A 23,782-nucleotide genomic window follows, 5' to 3' on the forward strand; every position below is an offset into this window, starting at 1 on the left:
AGTAGAATATCAAACTCAAAAAGCTCACCATGAAACGTGTCTCCACCAGTCCCCATTTCTGTCATCTCTGTTCTCTCTATGTCTCACCTCTCCCTTGATAACAGAAACCTACAATATCTGTGCTCCCTGTAATAACCTCCATGAAAAAGATGGATCTACACTGAACAAAAATATAAATGCAACATGTAAAGCGTTGGTCCCATGTTTCATGAGTTGAAATAAAAGATCCCAGAAATGTTCCATACACACAAAAAGCATATTTCGCTCAAATTGTGCACAAATTTGTTTACATCCCTGTTAGTGAGCATTTCTCCAAGATAATCCATCCACCTGACAGGTGTGGCATATCAAGAAGCTGATTAAACAGCATGAGCATTGCACAGGTGCACCTTGTGCTGGGGACAATAAAAGGCCACTCTAAAATGTGCAGTTTTGTCACACAACACAATGCCACAGATGTCTCAAGTTTTGAGGGAGCATGCTGCCTGCAGGAATGTCCACCAGATAACTTGCCAGAGAACTGAATGTTAATTTCTCTACCATATGCCTCCTCCAACGTCATTTTTGAAAATTTGCAGTATGTCCAACCGGCCTCACAACCTCTGACCACGTGTAACCACGCCAGTCCAGGACCTCCACATCCGGCTTCTTCACCTGCGGGATCGTCTGAGACCAACCACCCAGACAGCTGATGAAACTGTGGGTTTGCACAACCGAAGAATTTCTGCACAAACTGTCAGAAACCATCTCAGAGAAGCTCATCTGCATACTTGGCGTCCTCACAAGGGTCTTGACCTGACTGCAGTTCGGCGTCGTAACTGACTTCAGTGGGCAAATGCTCACCTTCGATGGCTACTGGCATGCTGGAGAAGTGTGCTCTTCACGGATGAATCCCGGTTTCAACTGTACTGGGCAGATGGCAGACAGTGTGTATGGCGTCGTGTAGGCGAGCGGTTTGCTGATGTCAACGTTGTGAACAGAGTGCCCCATGGTGGCGGTGGGGTTATGGTATGGGCAGGCATAAGCTACAGACAACGGACACAATTGCATTTTATCGATGGCAATTTGAATGCACAGAGATACCATGACGAGATCCTGAGGCCCATTGTAGTGCCATTCATCTGCTGCCATCACCTCATGTTTCAGCATGATAATGCACCGCCCCATGTCGCAAGGATCTGTACACTTCCTAGAAGCTGAAAATGTCCCTTCCATGGCCTGCATACTCACCAGACATGTAACCCATTGAGTATGTTTGGGATGCTCTGGATCGACTTGTATGATATCCAGCAACTTCGCACAGCCATTGAAGAGGAGTGGGACAACATTCCACAGGCCACAATCAACAGCCTGATCAACTATATGCAAAGGAGATGTGTCACGCTGCATGAGGCAAATGGTGGTCACACCAGATACTAACTGGTTTTCTGATCCACGCCCCTACTTTTATTTTAAGGTATCTGTGACCAACAGATGCATATCTGTATTCCCAGTCATGTGAAATCCATAGATTAGGGCCTCATTTATTTATTTCAATTGACTAATTTCCTCATATGAACTGTAACTCAGTAAAATCTTTGAAATTGTTGCATGTTGCATTTATATTTTTGTTCAGTGTATGTTCATTTATGTGTAGCCATATAGTGTTGGTCATAGTTATATTAGCCCCTATGGAGTTATATTAGCCCCTATGGAGTTATATTAGCCCCTATGGAGTCCAAAGGGTGAGCAACAGCAGCTGTATGGTGGCAGTACACATTGAAAGGTATAGGATGCTGCACCTGTTGTAGTGAACAGACTAGCTGCCTACGGACCAGTCTCCTGTCATAGTGTTATCATAATAACATTAACTCTATAGGGTTATTATTCTATCTACTTATTAGAACCATTAACAGTCAACAAGAGTCCATCCACAGTCTAAGTACAGTATGTCTCGATTTTGTGCAACTCAAAGGGGGGGGTGTAGCAATCTAGTAAAAATGAGGAAGTAACAGGGTACGTCAACATCCCACCCCACTTGACCCACCTGACACTCACACAGAGGGCAGTATTCATTAGGGCACACTTTAGCAGAATGATTTGCAACGGTAAACAAAAACAAGTGTTTCTTATTGGACAATTTCAGGTAGTCCGTCCATGTGTCATTACATTTTCTTTCGTTTGGTGCCTAATGAATAAGACCCAGGTCTGTGAAGTGGACACAAACACTATCCCCCAATCACAGGACCGTTTTTTAAAGCATGGCCTTCACACACAAATACAAACACAATTTGTATTAACCTAGCACCACTGATGTGGTCGGTCAATGTAGCATTCCATTAAAAGTGTTTCTTCTTGTTTCTTGTTGTAAACTTGCACTGACTGCGAGTGCAGAGTGGCACCAGAGAGTAGTGACTCTGTACTGTAGCTGTATCAGCACTGTAGAGCCCTGTTGTGCCACACAGACAGGCTCTTATTGAAGGAGCGCAGTGGGAAAGGGGATATGGGACGGTCGGAGGAGGCAAGGCTGTCACAGCCAGGAGTAGAGTGAACCTATTGACTACCATCTCTGGACCTCCACCACCCTCCTCCTCCTCTCCCATACCTCCTAGAGCCCATCTGACCAATCAGGCTCTCATTTCTCCAAGAGTGACAGCTGGATGATCCGCTGCAGCTCCTCCTCCTCTTGTCGTCGCCGTAGCTCGGCCTCTGCCTGCTCCCGCGCCGACAGCTCCATGGCCAGGCGGAGCTGCTGGTCGTAGCTGCAGGCTGTGGGGGGCTTCTTGGTGGGCGTGCTACAGAGGCTGGCTGGAGGGCAAGGCTGGTGCTGGGGAGTCCTGGAGGAGGAGGGTGGGTGGGAGGAGACAATGGGGTGGGAAACCTTTTTATTGTGCGAGGAGAATAGAGGAATTGACAGTGACAGTGGAAATGGTTGAACAATTTTGACAGGACATCATTTGAGTACGAAAGAGGGGTTGTCATGTACATGCAAACACACACACACACACACACACCAACACCGACACTGACACAGACACAGACAGACACGCACACACGTTTGTTTTACTATCCTTGTGGGGACCAAACAATTGATTCCCATTCAAATCCCCAAACCCCTAACCCTACACCTAACCCCTAATTCTAACCCTACTTGTAACCTTAAACCTAACCCAAGCCTAAAATAGCATTTTTCCTTGTGGGGGCAGGCGAAATGTCCCCACTTGTCCGAATGTTCCTTGTTTTACTATCACAAGGACTTCTGGTCCTCACAAGTATAGTAAAACCAAAAACAAACACACACAGGCACAGGCACAGTAAATTGTTCTAGTTTGAGTTTATGTAGCATGCTGTGTATTGTTTCCAGAGGGGCATACAGGAGAGAGGCAGAGATACTGTATATCAGTGGGGGCCAGTCACTCAGAGTGTATATACTGTATGAGTTGCAGGCAAAGACAACAGTGTGTGCATGAATGGGAGTGAGTCAACAGTGACATTGTGTGCTGTGAATGCAGCCAGGAAGCGCTCTGGCCTCCAATGTGCTGGAGAAGGGCAAGCCAAGGCTTTAGCAAACAAAGGCTGAGTAGAATAGCGAGTCGAGTGCAGAGAAAGTGCAGACCTTTGCAGGCGACTGGGGTCACAGGGAAGAGTATGTGTGCTGGGCTTGCTGTTGCTCAGGGCCTCCCAGATGGTCACCTATACACACACCAGAAAGTAGACAGACAGAGTAAGAGAGAAGACTCACCAAAGGCTCTTGTCATTTTAATGTTTCAATCTGTGTTGACACTGGATTATGCCCATACTGAGTCAACTGTTTGTCAAGCTAGCAGATAGGATAGACTTATACCATTTTTTTGTTTTTTTGTATCTAGCATGTATCTAGCATGTGTTGCTCTTTGCACAACTGTACACACTACTAATGCAATGTGCCTGTAGTTGATTAACATCCTGAATGAGCCCCCAAAATATGGTATTACTTTAGAGTTAAGGTTAGAAAACAACCATATCATGCCTAATGTTCCACTTAGGAATGAAGAGGACTACCATCATACCATACTTTGTGTTCATTAGGCACCAAATGGCAGGAAACAAACTAAAACATGTAGGCACTACCTGGACCTTCATTTTCCGTTGCAAATTTTTTTCCAACGTTTTCCTTTGTGTTATTTAATGAACACGAGCCAGGATTTGAGATGGCAGTAAGCCCTATGAGGGGCCAGAGTGAGTCTGACCTGGTCGTACTCGGAGCCAGCCTCCAGCAGACTCTGTTGGATGGCAAACTGCAGCAGGTCCTCCTCCTCATCACCACGCATGTTGTTGTCCCTTTGGTTGCCTCCCAGCACAGTGTAACCCTGAGGTGGCTCGAACACACATGGGGGGATCTCCCCTCCACGACACGACGCTGCATGGGGGGGAGAGACACAGGACAGGAGTGATGGGATGTTATGGGTCATTCTTGAATTGCTGTGGCATTTGCGTCCCTTGCCTTAGCAACAATTAAACACACTTTAAAATGCCAAATAGTTACACATCATACATGTTTTGTTTATATGTATATCAATGATACAACATAATGCCAGTCCTTTATACTGCAACACTTTATGATTATGCATTGTTTAAAGTACTTAGAACAATCAAATTGGCTTGTCCAAATAGCGATGATTAGAGTTGTAGTGACATGTTTTTGGGATAGAAGTATCTATCTATTATTCTGAATGCTAAAAAGTAAACAAAAGTATTTAATATATTGTAAAGGCCAATAAAAACAAAGAAGGCTATTAAAATAGGCTATTAAAATACCTTCTTTTAAAAATATTATGTGTCACTAAGTTTTATGTCATTGGTGTTACAGCCATTAAATTCACTCATTACAAAGATACACAAGGACTCCTCTCCTCCTCTCTTCATGTTAACAGCCATTGTTTGAACCCGATCGAACATCTCTGGAGAGACCTGAAAATAGCTGTGCGACGCTCTCCATCCAACCTGACAGAGCTTGAGAGGATCTGCAGAGAAGAATGGGAGAAACTCCCCAAATCCAGGTGTGCCAAGCTTGTAGCGTCATAACCAAGAAGAATCGCTGCCAAAGGTGCTTCAACAAAGTACCTAGGAAAGGGTCTGAGTACTTATGTGTAACTCAGTTGGTAGAGCATGGCGCTTGCAACGCCAGGGTTGTGGGTTCGATTCCCACGGGGGCCAGTATGAAAATGTATGCACTCACTAACTGTAAGTCGCTCTGGATAAGAGCGTCTGCTAAATGACTAAAATGTAATATTTCCTGTTTCTTTTTAAATAAATTTGCAAACATTTATAAAACCCTGTTTTTGCTTTGTCATTATGGAGTATTGTGTGTAGATTGATGAGGGAAATAAACAATTTAATCAATTTTAGAACAAGGCGTAACAAAATGTGGAAAAGGTGAAGGGGTCTGAATACTTTCCGAATGCACTGCATGTGATTTTGTTCCTATTCAACAAAAGTGGGGCAATAGAGCTTGAAATGACTGAAATGCTTTCTAAATATAGCTCCGCTGAGGGAGTGGAAACGGAGAGCAGACAGATGGGCCTTTTTGGTACTATAAGGTACGGACCCTACGGCGTTCACAGAGTACTTTTTACACCAAAATGTCAGTTGGAACCAGTCCAGAACCATATGAGGAACTTAACATCTAAGAGTTAGAGTTGAGCTGTGGTCTCAATTTGATAAAATCCTCAATTACCTAAAATGTGTCATTGGTCGTGTTACCGTCATTGGTGTTACTACTCCTACTGGTGGCAAAATGTTATCATAATTTATCAAACATTATTTATAATCATTAAGCTGCCATATTAGATGTATTTAGAATGGGAAAATGTATCCAAATATATTTAAATAAAAATGAAGTTCATATTTTATTTAAATGTCATGCCCAAATCCCACCTCAAGAACGACCCTTATGTTATGTTATTATGAGTCAAAGTTTTTCCTGTCCAACCAGGTAAAACTCTGACTTTGTCCTGGTCAAGTCATGAGATTGGGAAACACTCTTGGCCCTATTTGTAGAGTAAAGATGGAGTGTGTGTGTGTGTGTGTGTGTCCATGTGTGTGTTTCTCACTCGTGGAGCTGGAGCTGGAGACACTAGAAGAGTCGCTGCCTGGGGAGGGGGTGTCTGTTTCAGTCCTGGGGCTGCTGTCCTTCTGTCCATCCACCCGGCCCGGCCCCGTCACCGACCCCTCCTCACACCCGTTCAGGTTCCCAAAGGTGATCCGGGCATTCAGGATGTGATAGATGGGAATTTCTGAGAAGATAAAGAGAAGTGACAGAGATGTTTAGGATTTACAATTATCACTGGAGTCATAATTAATGTGCAATAGATGTAAATATTCAAAACATGTTAAGAGCTCAAAATTCCACATTTTGGGCAAATCCCATTTAACCATATTTGAGGCAGCATCTGAATGAATGTAAGGAGTAGCCAGAATGTCCCCCCTGAAATAAGTGGCGGAAAAAAGTACTCAATTGTCATAAAAGTAAAGATACCTTAATAGAAAATGCTTTAAGTAAAAGTAAAAGTCACCCAGTAAAATACTGCTTGCGTAAAAGTCTAAAAGTATTTGGTTTTAAATATACTTAAGAATCAAAAGTAAATGTAATTCCTAAAATATCCTTAAGTGTCAAAAGTAAAAGTATAAATAATTTCAAATTCCTTACATTAAGCAAACCAGACGGCACAATTTTCTAGTTTTTTATTTATTTACTGATAGCCAGGGGCACACACCAACACTCAGACATAATTTAGAAATGAAGCATTTGTGTTTAGCGAGTCTGCCAGATCAGAGGCAGTAGGGATAACCAGGGATGTCCTTTTGATAAGCGTGTGAATTGGACTACTTTCCTGTCCTGCTAAACATTCAAAATGTAACAAGTACTTTTGGGTGTCAGGGAAAATGAATGGAGTAAAAAGTACATTATTTTCTTTAGAAATGTAGTGAAGTAAAAGCAAAAGTTGTAAAAAATATAAATAGTAAAGTACAGATACCCCAAAAAACTACTTAAGTAGTACTTTAAAGTATTTTTACTAAAGTACTTTACACCACTGGTCTACTTTTGATAATCTCCCACTCTCGCTTTCTCTCCACTCTCACTGCCATGATGTGCTATGTCTCTAGGATGCAGAGCAAACTATCTGGTTACAAGAGTGTACTCTACTCCCTCACCGATCTTGACAGGGAAGCCAGGGGGCAGTCGCAGGGTAATGAAGTCCCTAAGTTTGGCGAAGAGGGCATTGGAGATGGCCATGAGGTCAATGATGGGCGCAACCTGCTCCGCCAGGGACAGAGGATGGGTCTCACACAGCCACAGCTTAGCCTTGAACCTGAGGAAACATGTATCTATGTATATTATACAATACACCTGACTCTTGTTCAGTAGGGCTCACCGTAGCAAAATGTTTGGAAACGTAAAATGAAGAATAGTCCCTCCCTGTTTCATTTTTATTCTATTAGATGCCTAATGAACACCACCCTGTATACACAAGTACTACACACAGTGCAATGCTGTAATATGTCCCGCAGAAAGCATTTGGTCATGCAGGCATATTCAGAAACTGTGAGAGACTGGAACTCTAGTTCTATCTCATCCTATTACATTGATGAAATCCTGAGAGAATATTTTGAGTCTTGTAATTTGTTGCAAAAGAGCAGCATCACCATTGACTCTGCAATCAACTGTTCTCAATCACTGTGTGTGTAGGGTGTGTAGGGTTTCTGTTCAGGCCAATCAATGTTTATGTTCAACTGATGAGATAATGCACTAGTAGCCTAGTGATCGGGCTGGGACACCATCTCACTGTTGTCTTGTTACAATCTATCCAATAACCAGCAGAATTCTAAATGGCTATTGATGTGATATCCAGGTTCATAGTCATTTACCAGATCACACATCATACATACTGTAGATTGGACAGAAGGAAAACATGTACATGCATGGAACAGAGCCAAAGCACTTGACAGGGCCAGATATACTGTAGAGTGCATCCAAAATGGCATCCTTTTCCCTATATAATGCACTACTTGGGTCCTGGTCAAAAGTAATGCACTTTAAAAGGAATAGGGTGCCATTTGGGATGCACACATATTGTATGGTTCTGGATAGGGCTATTATAGCCAAGGGCCCCAGGCATAGAGGTTGTTATAAGGGCTGTGATGGCTGTCGCTGTCACCTCTGAGTCTTGGTTGTGAGTTGACAGGGGTGGCCAATATCCCGGGTGCCCAGGGGCAGGTTGGGATTGAAGTACTCTTCAGCTGTCAGGGCTGTGGGGTTGGTCACGGCAGGACATGACATCTGAGTCACTAGGGCCTGTTGAGAGAAGGGGAGGGAGGAGGGACGGGGAGAGAGGAGAGAGAGAGGGAGGGAGCGATATAGAGTAAGAGAGTCAGAGTGAGAGAGAGAGAGAGAGAGAGAGAGAGAGAGAGAGAGAGAGAGAGAGAGAGAGAGAGAGAGAGAGAGAGAGAGAGGGGGATAACGATTGTCAGCAGGTTTGTCAGCAGAAGCCAATATTTGAGAGAGAAGAGAAGCCCAGGGAACTCTTTACTCATATCAATATTGATAGCCATGTTGGCTTGTGATTCACTGTCACTATAAGGTAAAATCCCTATACAATGAGGAGGATGAGGATGATGATTTGGATAAATGATGATGACGATGATAATGATGAGGATAATGATGACTATGACCACTAACCCCAATGTTGGGCCCCATGTGTTGCTCGGCGATCCCTAGGAAGTTCTGCAGGGGCGTCTTACCGCCTGAGGAAAAGGTCACATCAGTGGAACATTCGAGAGAGGAACTCAGAACAAGTCTATGACCATAGAAATAGGGTTAATAGAACAGTAAAAAAAAAAAAGGAAAGTTGACCTGGTAGTGGGAGTGGGAATGTCTATTCTACTAATATTATTTCTATGTCTGCAACACTAACCTAAGAATGCTGTCTCTCATCAATATTGGAGGGATGGAAATGGGGTCAGGGACTGGGGGAGTTGGGGAGTTGGGTTCTTGGAGAGAGGGCTTTGAGAGGGACGGGGCCGGTGATCAGAGCAGAGCAAGGACAATAGTCTTCTCTGGCCAAGGAAATGACTGTGGAAAATGCTTTAGGGCCACTTGTTGGGGCTTCTGTGCAATTATCAACATCAGAGCTTCTCTATTAGTGCAAACCATAGCTAAATGTTTTGCAACCAAAACAAGCGTTTCTTATTGGACAAGTTCAGGTTAGTCCTTCCCCGTTTCAGCCCGTTTTCTTCCGTTTGATTCCTAGTGAATATACTCCAGTTTATTTAGGGTTGCATCCTGACTTGAGATCAGTGCGCTCAACTCAAATCTTTGCACCATTCTCCCATTGATGTCACTGAATGACTTACACCAAAGTCTGTGTTGCGCACGCTTATCTCAGCTCTAAATTGGGCCCTTTACTGCATCTAAGCCAAGATGTGGAAGTGACGTGGAAGATTACCAGTAATGCAAGGGCATTTTTAAAGAAATATGTAGAACTTCAGCAAAAAGAGACACCTTTGGGCTTAGCCTTGAGTGGCTCACTGAGATGGTCTGTTCGGGTTCGAGTGATCAGTTCCACATTGGAGGCGCCGTACACCTAACAGAGAAAACAAGAGTGTCATTGTTATGAGACTCTGGTTAAGTAGTGCACTATATAGGAAAGAAGGTACCAATTGGGACGCACATTCTGTGACTGCTTTAGATTAGTGGTGTAGTAGGGATGTGGGCTCACTGCTGAGTCTATGTATATCTGTATATTGATAGTGCCTTACTCTAGAACCAGCACTCAGGAAACAGATGACATTACAGTGCCTTCGGAAAGTATTCAGACCCCTTGACTTTTTCCACACTTTGTTCCGTTACAGCCTTATTCTAAAATTGATCCTCAGCTATCTACACACAATACCCCATAATGACAAAGCAAATTGCTATGAAACAGGTGCATCCTGTTTCCATTGATCATCCTTGAGATGTTTCCACAACTTGATTGGAGTCCACCTATGGTGAATTCAATTGATTGGACATGATTTGGAAAGGCACACGCCTGTCTATATAAGGTCCCACAGTTGACAGTGCGTGTCAGAGCAAAAACCAAGCCATGAGGTTGAAGAAATTGTCCGTAGAGCTTCGAGACAGGATTGTGTCGAGGCACAGATCTGGGGAAGGGTACCAAAAAATGTCTGCAGCATTGAAGGTCCCCAAGAACACAGTGGCCTCCATCATTCTTAAATGGAAGAAATTTAGAACCACCAAGACTCTTTCTAGAGCTGGCCGCCCAGCCAAACTGAGCAATCGGGGTAGAAGGGCCTTGGCCAAGAACCTGATGGTCACTCTGACAGAGCTCTAGAGTTCCTCTGTGGAGATGGGAAAACCTTCCAGAAGGACAACCATCTCTACAGCTCTCCACCAATCAGGCCTTTATGGTAGAGTGGCCAGAGGGAAGCCACTCCTCAGTAAAAGGCACATGACAGCCCGCTTGGAGTTTGGCAAAAGGCGCACCTAAAAGACTCTCAGACCATGAGAAACAAGATTCTCTGGTCTGATGAAACCAAGATTGAACTCTTTGGCCTGAATGCCAAGCGTCACGTCTGGAGGAAACCTGGCACCATCCCTACGGTGAAGGGCTTTGGTGGTGGCAGCATCATGCTGTGGGGATGTTTTTCAGAGGCAGGGACTGGGAGACTAGTCAGGATCGAGGCAAAGATGAACGGATCAAAGTACAGAGAGATTCTTGATGAAAACCTGCTCCAGAGCGCTCAGGACCTCAGACTGGGGCGAAGGTTCACCATCCAACAGGACAACAACCCTAAGCACACAGCCAAGACAACACAGGAGTGGCTTCGGGACAAGTCTCTGAATGTCCTTGAGTGGCCCAGCCAGAGCCCGGACTTGAAACCAATCGAACATCTCTGGAGAGACCTGAAAATAGCTGTGCAGCGATGCTCCCCATCCAACCTGACAGAGCCTGAGCGGATCTGCAGAGAAGAATGGGAGATACTCCCCAAATACAGTTGTGCCATGCTTGTAGCGCCATACCCAAGAAGACTCGATGCTGTAATTGCTGCCTAAGGTGCCTCAACAAAGTACTGAGTAAAGGGTCTGTGATATTTCCATTTTTTCCTTTTAATAAATTAGCAAAAGTTTCTAAAAACCTGTTTTGCTTTGTCATTATGGGGTTTTGTGTGTAGATTGATGAGGGAAAAAACAATTTAATCAATTTTAGAATAAGGCTGTAACGTAACAAAATATGGAAAAAGTCAAGGGGTCTGAATACTTTCTGAAGGCACTGTATATACTGTACATCTTGAACTTGAAAGCCAGGGATATAAGGATAATGACTACATGTCTGTACCTTAGCCTCATACCCGTTCACCATCTCTGTCTTCTCACTGCGCCAGCCTAGGATGCCAGTCTTATTCCTGCCAGACAGACAGACAGACCCAGACACAAAACAACATGTCTGATTTAGAGGTTGTGTTCTCCCTCCCTTCAGTTCATATTCATATACGGATTATTGGCATGTCGAGCATCCCCCTGACGCTGCCAAAACGACAGAGGTGACACTTAGCAAGCAATAAATGATGATTACACTCTCCCTCCTTCTCACCTCCCCCTCTCTCTCACTCTCCCTCCTTCTCACCTCCCCCTCTCTCTCTCACGCTCCCTCCTTCTCAACTCCCCTCTCTCTCACTCTCCCTCCTTCTCACCTCCCCCTCTCTCTCACTCTCCCTCCTTCTCACCTCCCCCTCTCTCTCACTCTCCCTCCTTCTCACCTCCCCCTCTCTCTCTCACGCTCCCTCCTTCTCAACTCCCCTCTCTCTCTCACTCTCCCTCCTTCTCAACTCCCTCTCTCTCACTCTCCCTCCTTCTCAACTCCCCTCTCACTCTCCCTCCTTCTCACCTCCCTCTCTCTCTCTCACTCTCCTCCTTCTCACCCCCCCTCCCTCACTCTCCCTCCTTTTTCATCCCTTTCTTTTTCATACAATCTGACCTGCATGAGAGATGTGTCTGGTCTTGCCCTTAGTGACCCCCTCCCTGCCTCTCCTCTTCCTCTCTTCCGCTTCTACTCCCTTTCTTTTTCATACCTATCTCTGCTCCTGCTCAATGCTAACACTCCTTCTCTCGTTCCCTCTGTCTCTCACCTCTCGAAGGTGATGTTTTTGGTGTCTAGCTGGGTGGTGACCACGGGGGCGGAAAGGCGGGCTGCCACCTGCTCCTCGCTGGGCTGTAGTGCCCCCAGGAGGCCCAGGCCTGTAGTGCCCCGCCGCGGGGAGGGAGACGTCAGAGAGGACACACACAGGGTCTCACAGAACACCAGCTGTCTGTCATGGTCCACCTCCATCACCACCGCACTGGAGTCTGATGGATAGACAGAGAGGAGGAGGAGTTAGAGAGAGAGAGAATGTGAGAGTAAGAATGAGAGTGAGAGAGCCAGGGTGGGGGGGGTTAGAGAGAAAGATAGACATAGAGAAAGATGGGTAGAGAGAGAGTGGGTTAGAGAGACAGAGGAAGAGTAGGATGGGTTAGAGACACTGATAAACGGACAGAAATGGATTTAGACAGGGATAGAAAGAGAGAAAGACGGGTTAGAGGGAGAGGAGGGGGGTGGGTTAGAGAGAGGGAGAGGAGGAGGGTGGGTTAGTGAGAGAGGGAGAGGAGGGTGGGTTAGTGAGAGAGGGAGAGGAGGAGGGTGTGTTAGTGAGAGAGGGAGAGGAGGAGGGTGGGTTAGTGAGAGAGGGAGAGGAGGAGGGTGGGTTAGTGAGAGAGGGAGAGGAGGAGGGTGGGTTAGAGAGAGGGAGAGGAGGAGGGTGGGTTAGTGAGAGAGGGAGAGGAGGAGGGTGGGTTAGTGAGAGAGGGAGAGGAGGGTGGGTTAATGAGAGAGGGAGAGGAGGAGGGTGGGTTAATGAGAGAGGGAGAGGAGGAGGGTGGGTTAGTGAGAGAGGGAGAGGAGGAGGGTGGGTTAGTGAGAGAGAGAGAGGAGGAGGGTGGGTTAGTGAGAGAGGGAGAGGAGGAGGGTGGGTTAATGAGAGAGGGAGAGGAGGAGGGTGGGTTAATGAGAGAGGGAGAGGAGGAGGGTGGGTTAATGAGAGAGGGAGAGGAGGAGGGTGGGTTAGTGAGAGAGGGAGGGAGAGGAGGAGGGTGGGTTAGAGAGAGAGAGAGAAGAGGAGGGTGGGTTAGAGAGAGAGGGAGGGAGGAGGGTGGGTTAGAGAGAGAGGGAGAGGAGGAGGGTGGGTTAGAGAGAGAGGGAGAGGAGGAGGGTGGGTTAGAGAGAGAGGGAGAGGAGGAGGGTGGGTTAGTGAGAGAGGGAGAGGAGGAGGGTGGGTTAGTGAGAGAGGGAGAGGAGGAGGGTGGGTTAATGAGAGAGGGAGAGGAGGAGGGTGGGTTAGTGAGAGAGGGAGAGGAGGAGGATGGGTTAGTGAGAGCAACAGACAGAGGAAGAAATATGGATTTAGATGGACAAAAAGAAGGATGGGTTAGAGAGAGACAAACAGAAAGATGGATGGGATAGAGAGAGACAAACAGAAAGATAGGAATGGAGAGAAAAACAGGTTAGAGAGAGATAGACAGAAAGGAGGAACAGTTAAACTAAAGAGAGAGCGATAGAGGTAGGGAAGAGGAGGTTTAGACTGACATACGTAGGAGGAGAGTCGAGAGAGATTGAAGAGAAAGGCCACATAGACAGAGGTGGAGTGAAACAGAAAGACGGAGGAGGAGGAGGAGGATTTAAAAAGCTGGAGGAGTCAATAAAAGACAGTGAGAGGAAGTAATATCAAAACAGGATATAGTCCTGAGTTGGAGAGATCTGACAGACAGTGACTAACATAATGATGACAGTGAGAGGGGGAAAGAAGGAAGGAAGGAAGTCCTGTGACAATAGAAAAGAGGACTCGACCACACATACACACACACTATCACACACACAAACACACACACTATCGCACACACAAACACATACACACGCACACACACACACACTATCACACACAGAAACACACACACACACACATGCACACACACACACACATAAACACACACGGACATGCACACACACACACCGGACCCTGACCCCTGACCTTGACCCCGGAAGATGAAGCTTCGGTTTCCTCTCTGCCAGGTCATCTGATCAAAGCCCATGAGAGTGGTGTCTACACGCAGACACTGGCCACTCTTCCACACGCGGTACGTGTCACTGGGGCAGATACGAGACACTAGCGGCACTAGGAAAGAGAGAGAGAGAGATAGACAATCATATAAATAGAATTCCTAGAACGGGTCACCCCCATTTTAGTCAATGGCCCTGTGATGGTTGGGACTGGCGGCCATTTTGAGTGTCATTTTTTTATTGCCGTGATCTGGGGGTCTTGACCCATTCAAATTATTATATTTCTATGGAGACAATGCAGACCCACAGAGAAAGGAAGTCTGTCACCAAGCTCATATACAGTCAAGCAGGAAGCCATCATCCCATGCAGGTAAAAAGCTGAGCGCCAGATAACATGACTTATTATGTCTTACCCCAGCTTGTAAACTCCCATTTCATCTCCACGTAAAAGTCCTGAGCCTTGGGAGAGAGAGAGAGAGAGAGAGAGAGAGAGAGAGAGAGAGAGAGAGAGAGAGAGAGAGAGAGAGAGAGAGAGAGAGAGAGAGAGAGAGAGAGACAGAGAGACAGAGAGACAGAGAGACAGAGAGACAGAGAGGAAGGGGGGAGACACCCACACACACACACAACACAACACACACACACAGAACAGGGACAAGAGAGAGAGAAAGGAAGACACCACACGAAAAAAGAGAGAAAGAGAGTAATTTTGTTGGGGTGGCCATGAACAAAGTACTGTAGCTGTTCCAATCCCATCCCAGGGCTGGTGGTGAGACATAGACAGATATGGAGGAGGTGGGATTAATAATAGAACTAGTGGGGGGATTGCAGCGTTCTGGACTTGGGAGAGAGAGAGAAAGAGAGAGTGATGAAGAAAGGGGTGCACATCAATTATCAACTGTATCCGTACCCATTGGATATCCATTTTATAGCTGTATCGTACACATTGGCTGCAGTGATCACAATATAGTGGCTATATCCAGGAAAGCCAAAGTTCCAAAAGCTGGGCCTAAAATAGTATATAAGAGATGATACAAAAGATTTAGCTGTGACTCTTATGTGGACGATGTTAAAAAATATTTGTTGGTCTGATGTGATTAATAAGGAGCATCCAAATGCTGCATTTGATGAATTTATGAAATTGCTTCTTCCAATTATTGATAAACATGCACCTGTTAAGAAACTGACTGTTAGAATTGTTACAGCTCAATGGATTGATGAGGAATTGAAAAGCTGTATGGTTGAAAGAGATGGGCAGAAGGAGTGGCTAATTAGTCTGGCTGCACATCTGACTGGCTGACTTACTGCAAATTGAGAAATTATGTAACTAAACTCAACAAAAAGAAGAAGAAACTGTATTATGAAGCCAAGTTCAATGATATAAAGAAAGATTGAAAAAAAACTTTGGAGTACTTTAAATGAAATTATGGGCAGAAAGACAAAAATATTATCAAATGGCTTATTCATCACAAAACCATTTGATGTTGCCAATTATTTTAATGATTACTTAATTGGCAAAGTGGGCAAACTTAGGCAGGAAATGCCAACAACGAAGAGTGAGCCATCGTATTCATGCATAAAAAAACAAATAATTAAATTAAATAATTGTAAGTTTGAATTTTGTAAAGTTAGTGTGGGAAAGGTGGATTACATTTTTTTACAAACCTCCTGGCATGACAATTTAGATGGAAAGCTACTGAAGATGGTAGCTGACTCAATGGCCACTCCTATCTGTCATATCTTTAATATGAGTCTAGAGGAAGGTGCTTGTCCTCAGGCCTGGAGGGAAACCAAAGTCATTCATAAAGCGGCCTTTACTGGTTCTAACAGCAGAGGTATCAGCTTGCTGCCAGCTCGTAGCAAACTGTTGGAGAAAATTGTGTTTGACCAAATACAATGCTATTTCTCTGTAAACAAACAGACTTTCAGCATGCTTATAGAGAAGGGCACTCAACATGTACTGCAATGACACAAATTACCGATGATTGGTTGAAAGAAATTGATAATACGAAGATTGTGGGAGCTGTACCATTAGATTTCAGTGCAGCCTTTGATATTATTGAACATTACCTGCCATATCATGGATTCAGAGCTATCTATCTAATAGAACTCAGAGGGCTTTCTTTAATGGAAGCCTCTCTAATGTCAAACATGTAGCGTGTGGTGTACCGCAGGGCAGCTCTCTAGGCCCTCTACTCTTTTCTATTTTTAGCAATAACCTGCCACTGGCATTAAACAAAGCCTGTGTGTCCATGTATGCTGATGATTCAACCATATATGTGTCAGCAACCACAGCTAATGAAGTCACCAAGCCCTTAACAAGGAGTTGCAGTCAGTTTCTGAATGGGTGGCCAGTAATAAACTGGTTCTGGACATCTCTAAAACTAAGAGCATTGTATTTGGTACAAATCATTCCGTAAGCTCTAGACCTCAGCTGAATCTAGTATTGAATCTGTTGAACAAGTTTAGGAAACTAAATTACTTGGTGTTACCTTAGATTGTGAACTGTCATGGTCAAATCATATAGATTAAATGGTTGTAAAGATGGGGAGAGGTCTGTCCTTAATAAAGAGATGATCAGGGTTTTTTGACACCACACTCCAGAAAGCAAGTCCTGCAGGCTCTAGTTTTTTTTCTAGTTTTATCTTGATTATTGTCCAGTCAAGTGCTGCAAAGAAAGACCTAGTTAAGCTGAAGCTGGCCCAGAAAAGAGTGGCACATCTTGCTCTTCATTGTAATCAGAGGGCTAATATTAATACTATGCATGCCAGTCTCTCATGGCTAAGAGTTGAGGAGAGACTGACTGCATCACTTCTTATTTTTATAAGAAACATTAATGTTTTGACAATTCCATATTGTTTGCATAGTCAACTTACACACAGCTCTGACACACACACTTACCCCACCAGACATGCCACCAGGGGTCTTTTCACAGTCCCCAAATCCAGAACAAATTCAAGAAAGTGTACAGTATTATATAGAGGTTTAAATAAAAACTGATAAAGCAACATCTCATGGCACAACGCCTCTCCCCTATTTGACCTAGAGATTTTGTGTGTGTGTGTATTGATATGTAGGCTATGTGTTGCGGTTTTCTTTACATTTTAAATGTATGTAGTTATGTCCTTGAGCTGTACTTGTTAATTAATGTTTCATGTTTTGTGTGGACCCCAGGAAGAGTAGCTGCTGCTTTCGGAACAGCTAATGGGGATCCTAATAAAATACCAAATACCCAAAATAAACAATTGGAGGGGTGTGGCTCAGGGAGAGGTGAGATCTGGTAGCAGATATTGCACTTTGATGACTGTCTAGCTACAGTAAAACAGTAGTTGTGTGGCTGAATAGTGTATTTAAATGGTCAATTAAATCAAAGAAAAAAGTAAGGGGTGGTTTACTGGACGCAGATCCAGGACTAGGCTTAATCTGTGTCCAGGAACCGCCCCTTAGACTAGCTGGGAACTAGTGCACTGTAAAAAAAAACACACAAAAAAACATACAGTGCATTCAGAAAATATTCAGACCCCTTGACTTTTTCCACATTTTGTTACTTTACAGCCTTATTCTAAAATTGATTAAATTGGGAGGGGTGGGGGGGTGGGGGTTCTGATCAATCTACACACAATACCCAATCATGACAAAGTAAAAACAGGTTTGCTCGTTCAGCAGAGATGTTCGATCGGGTGAACCTTTACCCCAGTCTGAGGTCCTGAGCGCTCTGGAGCAGATCTTCATCAAAGATCTCTGTACTTTGCTCTGTTCATCTTTCCCTCGATCCTGACTAGTGTCCCAGCATGATGCTGCCCCCACCATGCTTCACTGTAGGGATGGTGCCAGGTTTCCTCCAGACGTGACGCTTGGCATTCAGGCCAAAGAGTTCAATCTTGGTTTCATCAGACCAGAGAACCTTGTTTTTCATGGTCTGAGAGTCCGTTAGGTGCCTTTTGGCAAACTCCAAGCGGGCTGTCGTGCCTTTTACTGAGGAGTGGCTTCTGTCTGGCCACTCTACCAAAAGGCTTGATTGGTGGAGTGCTGCAGAGATGGTTTTCCTTCTGGAAGGTTCTCCCATCTCCACAGAGGAACTCTGGAGCTGTCAGAGTGACCACCGGGTTCTTGGTCACCTCCCTGACCAAGGCCCTTCTCCTCCGATTGCTCAGTTTGGCCGGGCGGCCAGCTCTAGGAAGAGTCTTGGTGGTTCCAAACTTCTTCCATTTAAGAATGATGGAGGCCACTGTTCTCTTGGGACCTTCAATGCTGCAGACATTTTTTGGTACCCTTCTCCAGATCTGTGCCTCGACACAATCCTGTCATGGTGCTCTACGGACAATTCCTTCGACCTCATTGCTTGGTTTTTGCTCTGACATGCACTGTCAACTGTGGGACCTTATATAGACAGGTGTGTGCCTTTCCAAATCATGTCCAATCAATTTAATTTACCACAGGTGGACTCCAATCAAGTTGTAGAAATATCTCAAGGATGATCAATGGAAACAGGATGCACCTGAGCTCAATTTCGAGTCTCATAGCAAAGGGTCTGAATACTTATGTAAATAAGGTATTTCTGTTTTTTATTTTTAATACACTTGCTAAAATTTCAAAACAAATATTTTCGCTTTGTTATTATGGGGTATTGTGTGTAGATTGATGAGGAAAACATGTGTTTTAATCCATTTTAGAATAAGGCTGTAAAGTAACAAAATGTGGAAAAGGTGAAGGGGTCTGAATACTTTCCGAATGCACTGTATATACACCCACAAATCTAGATTGTTTCAACTAATTATTAAGTAAGCCTTTTTTTATTTGTTTACTCAACTTTTCTGTCCAAGTGTTATCTGAAAAATAAAAAATGTTGGCCCAAACATGAGAATTATTTTTATTTAAAATGATGTGTTCGCTCAACTTATTTAACATGTCCTCACCTGGGATTTGAACTCACAACCTCTTGGTTCATGGCATTCCGATCTTCCTGCTACGCCACCATGTCTGTGTCAAGTATCAGTTAATCTGACTATTCTCTCATCATTGATTTGATTGACTTTTTAAGCAAAAAATAAATCTGTATAGTTGTCTAATGTTGGTGGGGCATATTACTCTGTTTTAATGTTACTCCATAATCATTATGATAAATAAAATAGTTTTTCTTGAGTGTACTTTTAATAGAGCTGAGATGTACTTTGCTCTGTAGCAACACAGGTGAAATCAGTTATTGACACAGACGTGGTGGCGTAGCAGGAATGTTGTGAATCAAGAGGCTGTGAGTTCAAATCCCAGGTGAGGAAATGTTGAATATGAATTACTGTATAAATGAACATGCACAATGTCAATGTGTGTCAAATATGTAAATTGAAAATAATGTATGTTGAAAGCACTGTGTGCGTGTAACTAGTTCCACAGCCTTTTTTTAGGTAAGATGCACAAATAATGATTTCTAGTTGAATGAACATATGAGACAACTTGAGCAAACACATCATTTAAAAAATGTTGGCCTACATTTTCTCATGTTGGAGCTAAGTTTGGGCCAACTAAAAATATTAAGGTCTGGGTATGACTTTAACCGAAATGTTGAGTAAACAAAAAAAAAAAGCTGTTACTTAATAATATTTAGTTCAAACAACTACTTTTTTTTTTACAGTGTGGTTCAATAAGATAAGTGCTAACACAAAATATATCTACAAGTGTTTCCTAAATGTCTGTAGTCTGAAGTTGCTGTTGTGCTCTGTACTTGTGTTCGGTGTCAGTGCCTCTCACCTGGTGCAGTCTCTCCAGGAGGACAGGGATTCCCGCCAGTCTCTTACTGGTCCGCTGGTAGTCACGGTAATGCAGAACTAGGCGCACCAGCTCTGGGTCTCGTGTGCTGACTGCCTCCTGGAGCACTATGTGAGACGGAAAGACAATCTTCACCTTACATATAGACACACACTCAGAGGCCAGTTAATGGTTCGCAACTACAGACAGTGAGTCACGTGGCCGTGGCTTGCAGACAGCCAGTTACTGTTCGATTGAAGATTAGAATGGGCAAAACTAGTGAGCTAAGAGACTTTGAGCGTGGTAGTAATGCGCGACTTACAGTAATGCGTGCATACATTTTTTTTTTGTGTATGGGTGGTCCCGGGGATCGAACCCACTACCTTGGCATTACAAGCGCCGTGCTCTACCAGCTGAGCTACAGAGGACCACTACTAGTATTACTGCTATTACTACTCCTACTACTACTACTACTGCTACTCCTACTACTACTACTCCTACTACTACTATTATTACTCCTACTACTACTATTACTACTACTACTACTACTACTCCTACTACTACTACTCCTACTACTCCTACTATTATTACTACTAATACTACTACTCCTACTACTCCTACTATTATTACTACTCCTACTACTACTCCTATTATTACTACTACTCCTACTCCTACTACTCCTACTGTTACTACTCCTACTCCTACTACTACTACTCCTACTACTACTCCTACTCCTACTCCTCCTACTGCTACTACTCCTACTCCTACTACTACTACTATTATTACTACTACTACTACTCATACTACTCCTACTGCTACTACACCACTGTACTATTACTACTACTCCTACTCCTACTACTCCTACTCCTACTCCTACTGCTACTACTCCTACTACTACCACTCCTACTCCTACTCCTCCTACTGCTACTACTCCTACTCCTACTACTATTATTACTACTACTACTCCTACTACTCCTACTGCTACTACACCACTGTACTATTACTACCCCTCCCTGTCTCACCCGTCCATCCGTTGCGGTTCTCCTTGCTGACGTCAGCACCATGTTGGAGGAGCAGGCGGGCACAGTCCAGGTGACCCAGAGTGACAGCCAGGTGGAGGGGGGTCCGACCCCGGGGGTCCAGGGTCTCCACATCCACCTGAGGGGGGAGAAGAGGAGAGAATTGGGGTCATTGTATGGCATGGCGTGCAGGGCTCATCTGGCAAGGAGAGAGAGAAAAATAGAGAGAGAGAGGGTGGAGGAAGTGTGGAGGAGAGAGTGATGTAAGGAGAAGAGACAGGTGATAATTGAGCTATCACATCCTCACATGACCGGAGTGCCAGTGTTCTAGATGGGTCGGCTTTATATAGTGAGTTACACTATAAGTGTCTAGATGTAACGTCTCTGTCATTCTCTAGAGTTGATCTCTCTCTCTCTCTCTCTCTCTCTCTCTCTCTCTCTGTCTCAGCCTCTTCCTGCCTCAGTTTTGATACAGTAGCTATATCAGTCTAGTAGCCTACTGCAGTGTGTTTGATGTAGTCTCTCTGCTCTGCAGTCTAGTTGGTCTAAATCCGCAAGTGTCTATGTCTATAAATCGGGTCTCTGGCTTGTGATTAAACAAAGTTCATTAGAGCACCTGGCAGGATCCAAGGTCAAGAATAAACCAACCACATGCTGTCATCCTAATGAGGGAGGCTGGGGTTGCGTCCCAAATGGCACATTATTCCCTCTATAGTGCTCTACTTTAGACCCCCTGTGGGGGCCCTGGTCAAAAGTAGTGCAATATAAAGGGAATAGGGTGACATTTTGGAATCAGAATCTGCCTTACTGGTGGATGTGGAAAATGTATTGACGAAATGACAACGCATGGAAATGGATGGATGGAGCTTGCTGTTGTGAGGGGAGGAGCGGTTGTAACAGTGAATAAGCGCAATTGCTTTATGGTACACTTCCATTCGAGCTTTGTGTCTATTCATATTTGCATTGGAAATGTTTCAACACACAGTGTTGTGTTGTGTTGTGTGAGGGCTTGCGTTTTGGTTCACGTGTGCCCCAGTGCAGGTCAGTGCAGCCCCGACGGTTGGTGTTGGTGTGTTGAGTGTACTTTGGAGTGTGTTATTGTGGAGTGTGTTGTACAGTACATCAGAGGGATGATGCTGGGTTGTTTTTCACCAGGAGCAGCCTCCCTCCTCCCACGTGGAGCCTCCTCACCTCCCCTGCTGCTCTCCCTCTCTCTCCAGGGGCCTCCCTGGGGGCCACGCCCTGCTCTGTAATTAGCAAGCCCAGTGTTAGAGTTAGTGACGCCACCGCTTGATCGCAAGTAACAACTGGGGCTCCTAATTCCAAAGAGAGGGTATGGGGACGCCGGAGAGGAGAGGAGGAATGGAACGGCGGAAAAACGGGAGGAGGAATCCACACAGGCACTGTCGGAGGTGAAGGACGGGGTGTGGAGGGAATAGAGGTGTATCGCTATAGCAACCAAGGCATGACAAGAAGAGGCGGGAGAGAGGGAGAAGGAGGAGGAAGGTGTGCTATGCGTTGGAGCTGACAGGGCTGGTTGAGTGGCGGCAGCTGCTCTGTGAGATAGAGAGGGTGGTGGTGGAGTAGGCTGTGGATAGTGAATAATGGGTAGTGAGTGATTGATTGATGTCAGAGTGGCTTTGTAGGGCCCTCCAAGTGGCCCTGGGGATGACACTGAGGAAAGAGAGAGAGAGAGAAAGAAAAAAAAAGAGAGAGAGAGAGAGAGAAAGAGAGAGAGAGAGAGAGAGAGAGAGAGAGAGAGAGAGAGAATGGATGGATGGATGGATGGATGGATGGATGGATGGATGGATGGATGGATGGATGGATGGATGGATGGATGGATGGATGGAAGGAAGGAAGGAAGGAAGGAAGGAAGGAAGGGAAAAGGGATTAAGAAAGGGAGTGAAACTGGCAGATAACAGTGAAAAGTACATCAACAGTAAGAGCAGAGCAGCAAAAGATTGTGGTAGTATTCTGATGATTTGAGGGGGAATATTTTTACAATTGTTGACTAATTACAACTTATCCAATTGTGTTAGAACAGTGGTTAGCAAGATTGCCTACTGGCTGGGAGGAACGGGTTCAAAAGCCACAAGGGGCGTTGCACTGTCATCATTCGCTACAATATTTAAGTGATAATGCCCGAGAAGCCGGTGTTTCTTCTCGAGCCGGAAAACCGTGCCAATATATCCTCCAAACACCGGATTCAAGGGCATTACCACTTTTATACAACGGGTTACCAACATATTCAAATAATGATTTACATATTTTCATTAAAAACGTTATTTTGATTAATTTATCCATACTATTTCATCCTTCCACAAGATATCGTCCCGACACAAATCTAGCGTTGCTACCCAAGCCGGCTGGTCGTTCGTTATATCGGTTCAGTTGCCAGAGACGCGACCCAGTTGTTAAGTCTTACTTACATACCCTTACTTGCTAGCTAGCCAACTACGGCTAACTTACAGTCACATCAAACAGTGCAGCCAGAATAACAACAAAGTAGCCGCATTTGCATTTGTTTAAGCTGTTTTCTAGTGACATTTATTTGGATACATCCATAACAATGAGCTAATGATGCGCGATTTCACCTGGCTGGGAGGACATTTTCCGGATTGACTGACCTTCATGTCTTAAAGTAATGATGGACTGCCGTTTCTCTTTGCTTATTTGAGCTTTTCTTGCCATAATATGGACTTGGTCTTTTACCAAATAGGGCTATCTTTTGTATACCACCCCTACCTTGTCACAACACAACTGATTGGCTCAAACGCATTAAGAAGGAAAGAAATTCCACACATTAACATTTAACATTGAAACGCATACTATGTGAAAGCTGGATCGAATTTGAATATTTAAACAATGTTGCAAATGTCTGAGATTTTAGGACTTTTAGTCCTCATTTGGACTAAT

The 23,782-nt window shown here is 44.5% G+C and overlaps 1 protein-coding gene across 2 annotated transcripts in view; it reads right to left on the reverse strand.

Moving 5' to 3' along the window:
- Positions 1 to 1,553: 1,553 nt before the first annotated feature.
- LOC121567476 (ankyrin repeat domain-containing protein 13B-like) overlaps positions 1,554 to 23,782 on the reverse strand; it is a 38,471-nt gene continuing 16,242 nt past the window's right edge. The window contains exons 2-15 of one of the 2 annotated variants that reach the window (XM_041877542.2): positions 20,870 to 21,005; positions 19,851 to 19,975; positions 14,522 to 14,567; positions 14,080 to 14,223; positions 12,148 to 12,364; positions 11,358 to 11,424; positions 9,521 to 9,602; positions 8,699 to 8,763; positions 8,178 to 8,314; positions 7,174 to 7,331; positions 6,072 to 6,254; positions 4,209 to 4,378; positions 3,596 to 3,672; positions 1,554 to 2,816 (exon numbers count right to left, since the gene is read on the reverse strand). In XM_041877542.2, coding sequence (XP_041733476.1) covers positions 2,615 to 2,816; positions 3,596 to 3,672; positions 4,209 to 4,378; positions 6,072 to 6,254; positions 7,174 to 7,331; positions 8,178 to 8,314; positions 8,699 to 8,763; positions 9,521 to 9,602; positions 11,358 to 11,424; positions 12,148 to 12,364; positions 14,080 to 14,223; positions 14,522 to 14,567; positions 19,851 to 19,975; positions 20,870 to 21,005 — 1,809 coding nt within the window. In that variant the 3' untranslated portion in view covers positions 1,554 to 2,614. Of the gene's footprint in view, positions 2,817 to 3,595; positions 3,673 to 4,208; positions 4,379 to 6,071; positions 6,255 to 7,173; positions 7,332 to 8,177; positions 8,315 to 8,698; positions 8,764 to 9,520; positions 9,603 to 11,357; positions 11,425 to 12,147; positions 12,365 to 14,079; positions 14,224 to 14,521; positions 14,568 to 19,850; positions 19,998 to 20,869; positions 21,006 to 23,782 lie in introns of both variants that reach the window. The other variant, XM_041877543.2, reaches the window with a different exon arrangement.

This window comes from Coregonus clupeaformis, chromosome 6, assembly GCF_020615455.1.
Source record: "Coregonus clupeaformis isolate EN_2021a chromosome 6, ASM2061545v1, whole genome shotgun sequence".
Lineage (NCBI taxonomy): Eukaryota > Metazoa > Chordata > Actinopteri > Salmoniformes > Salmonidae > Coregonus > Coregonus clupeaformis.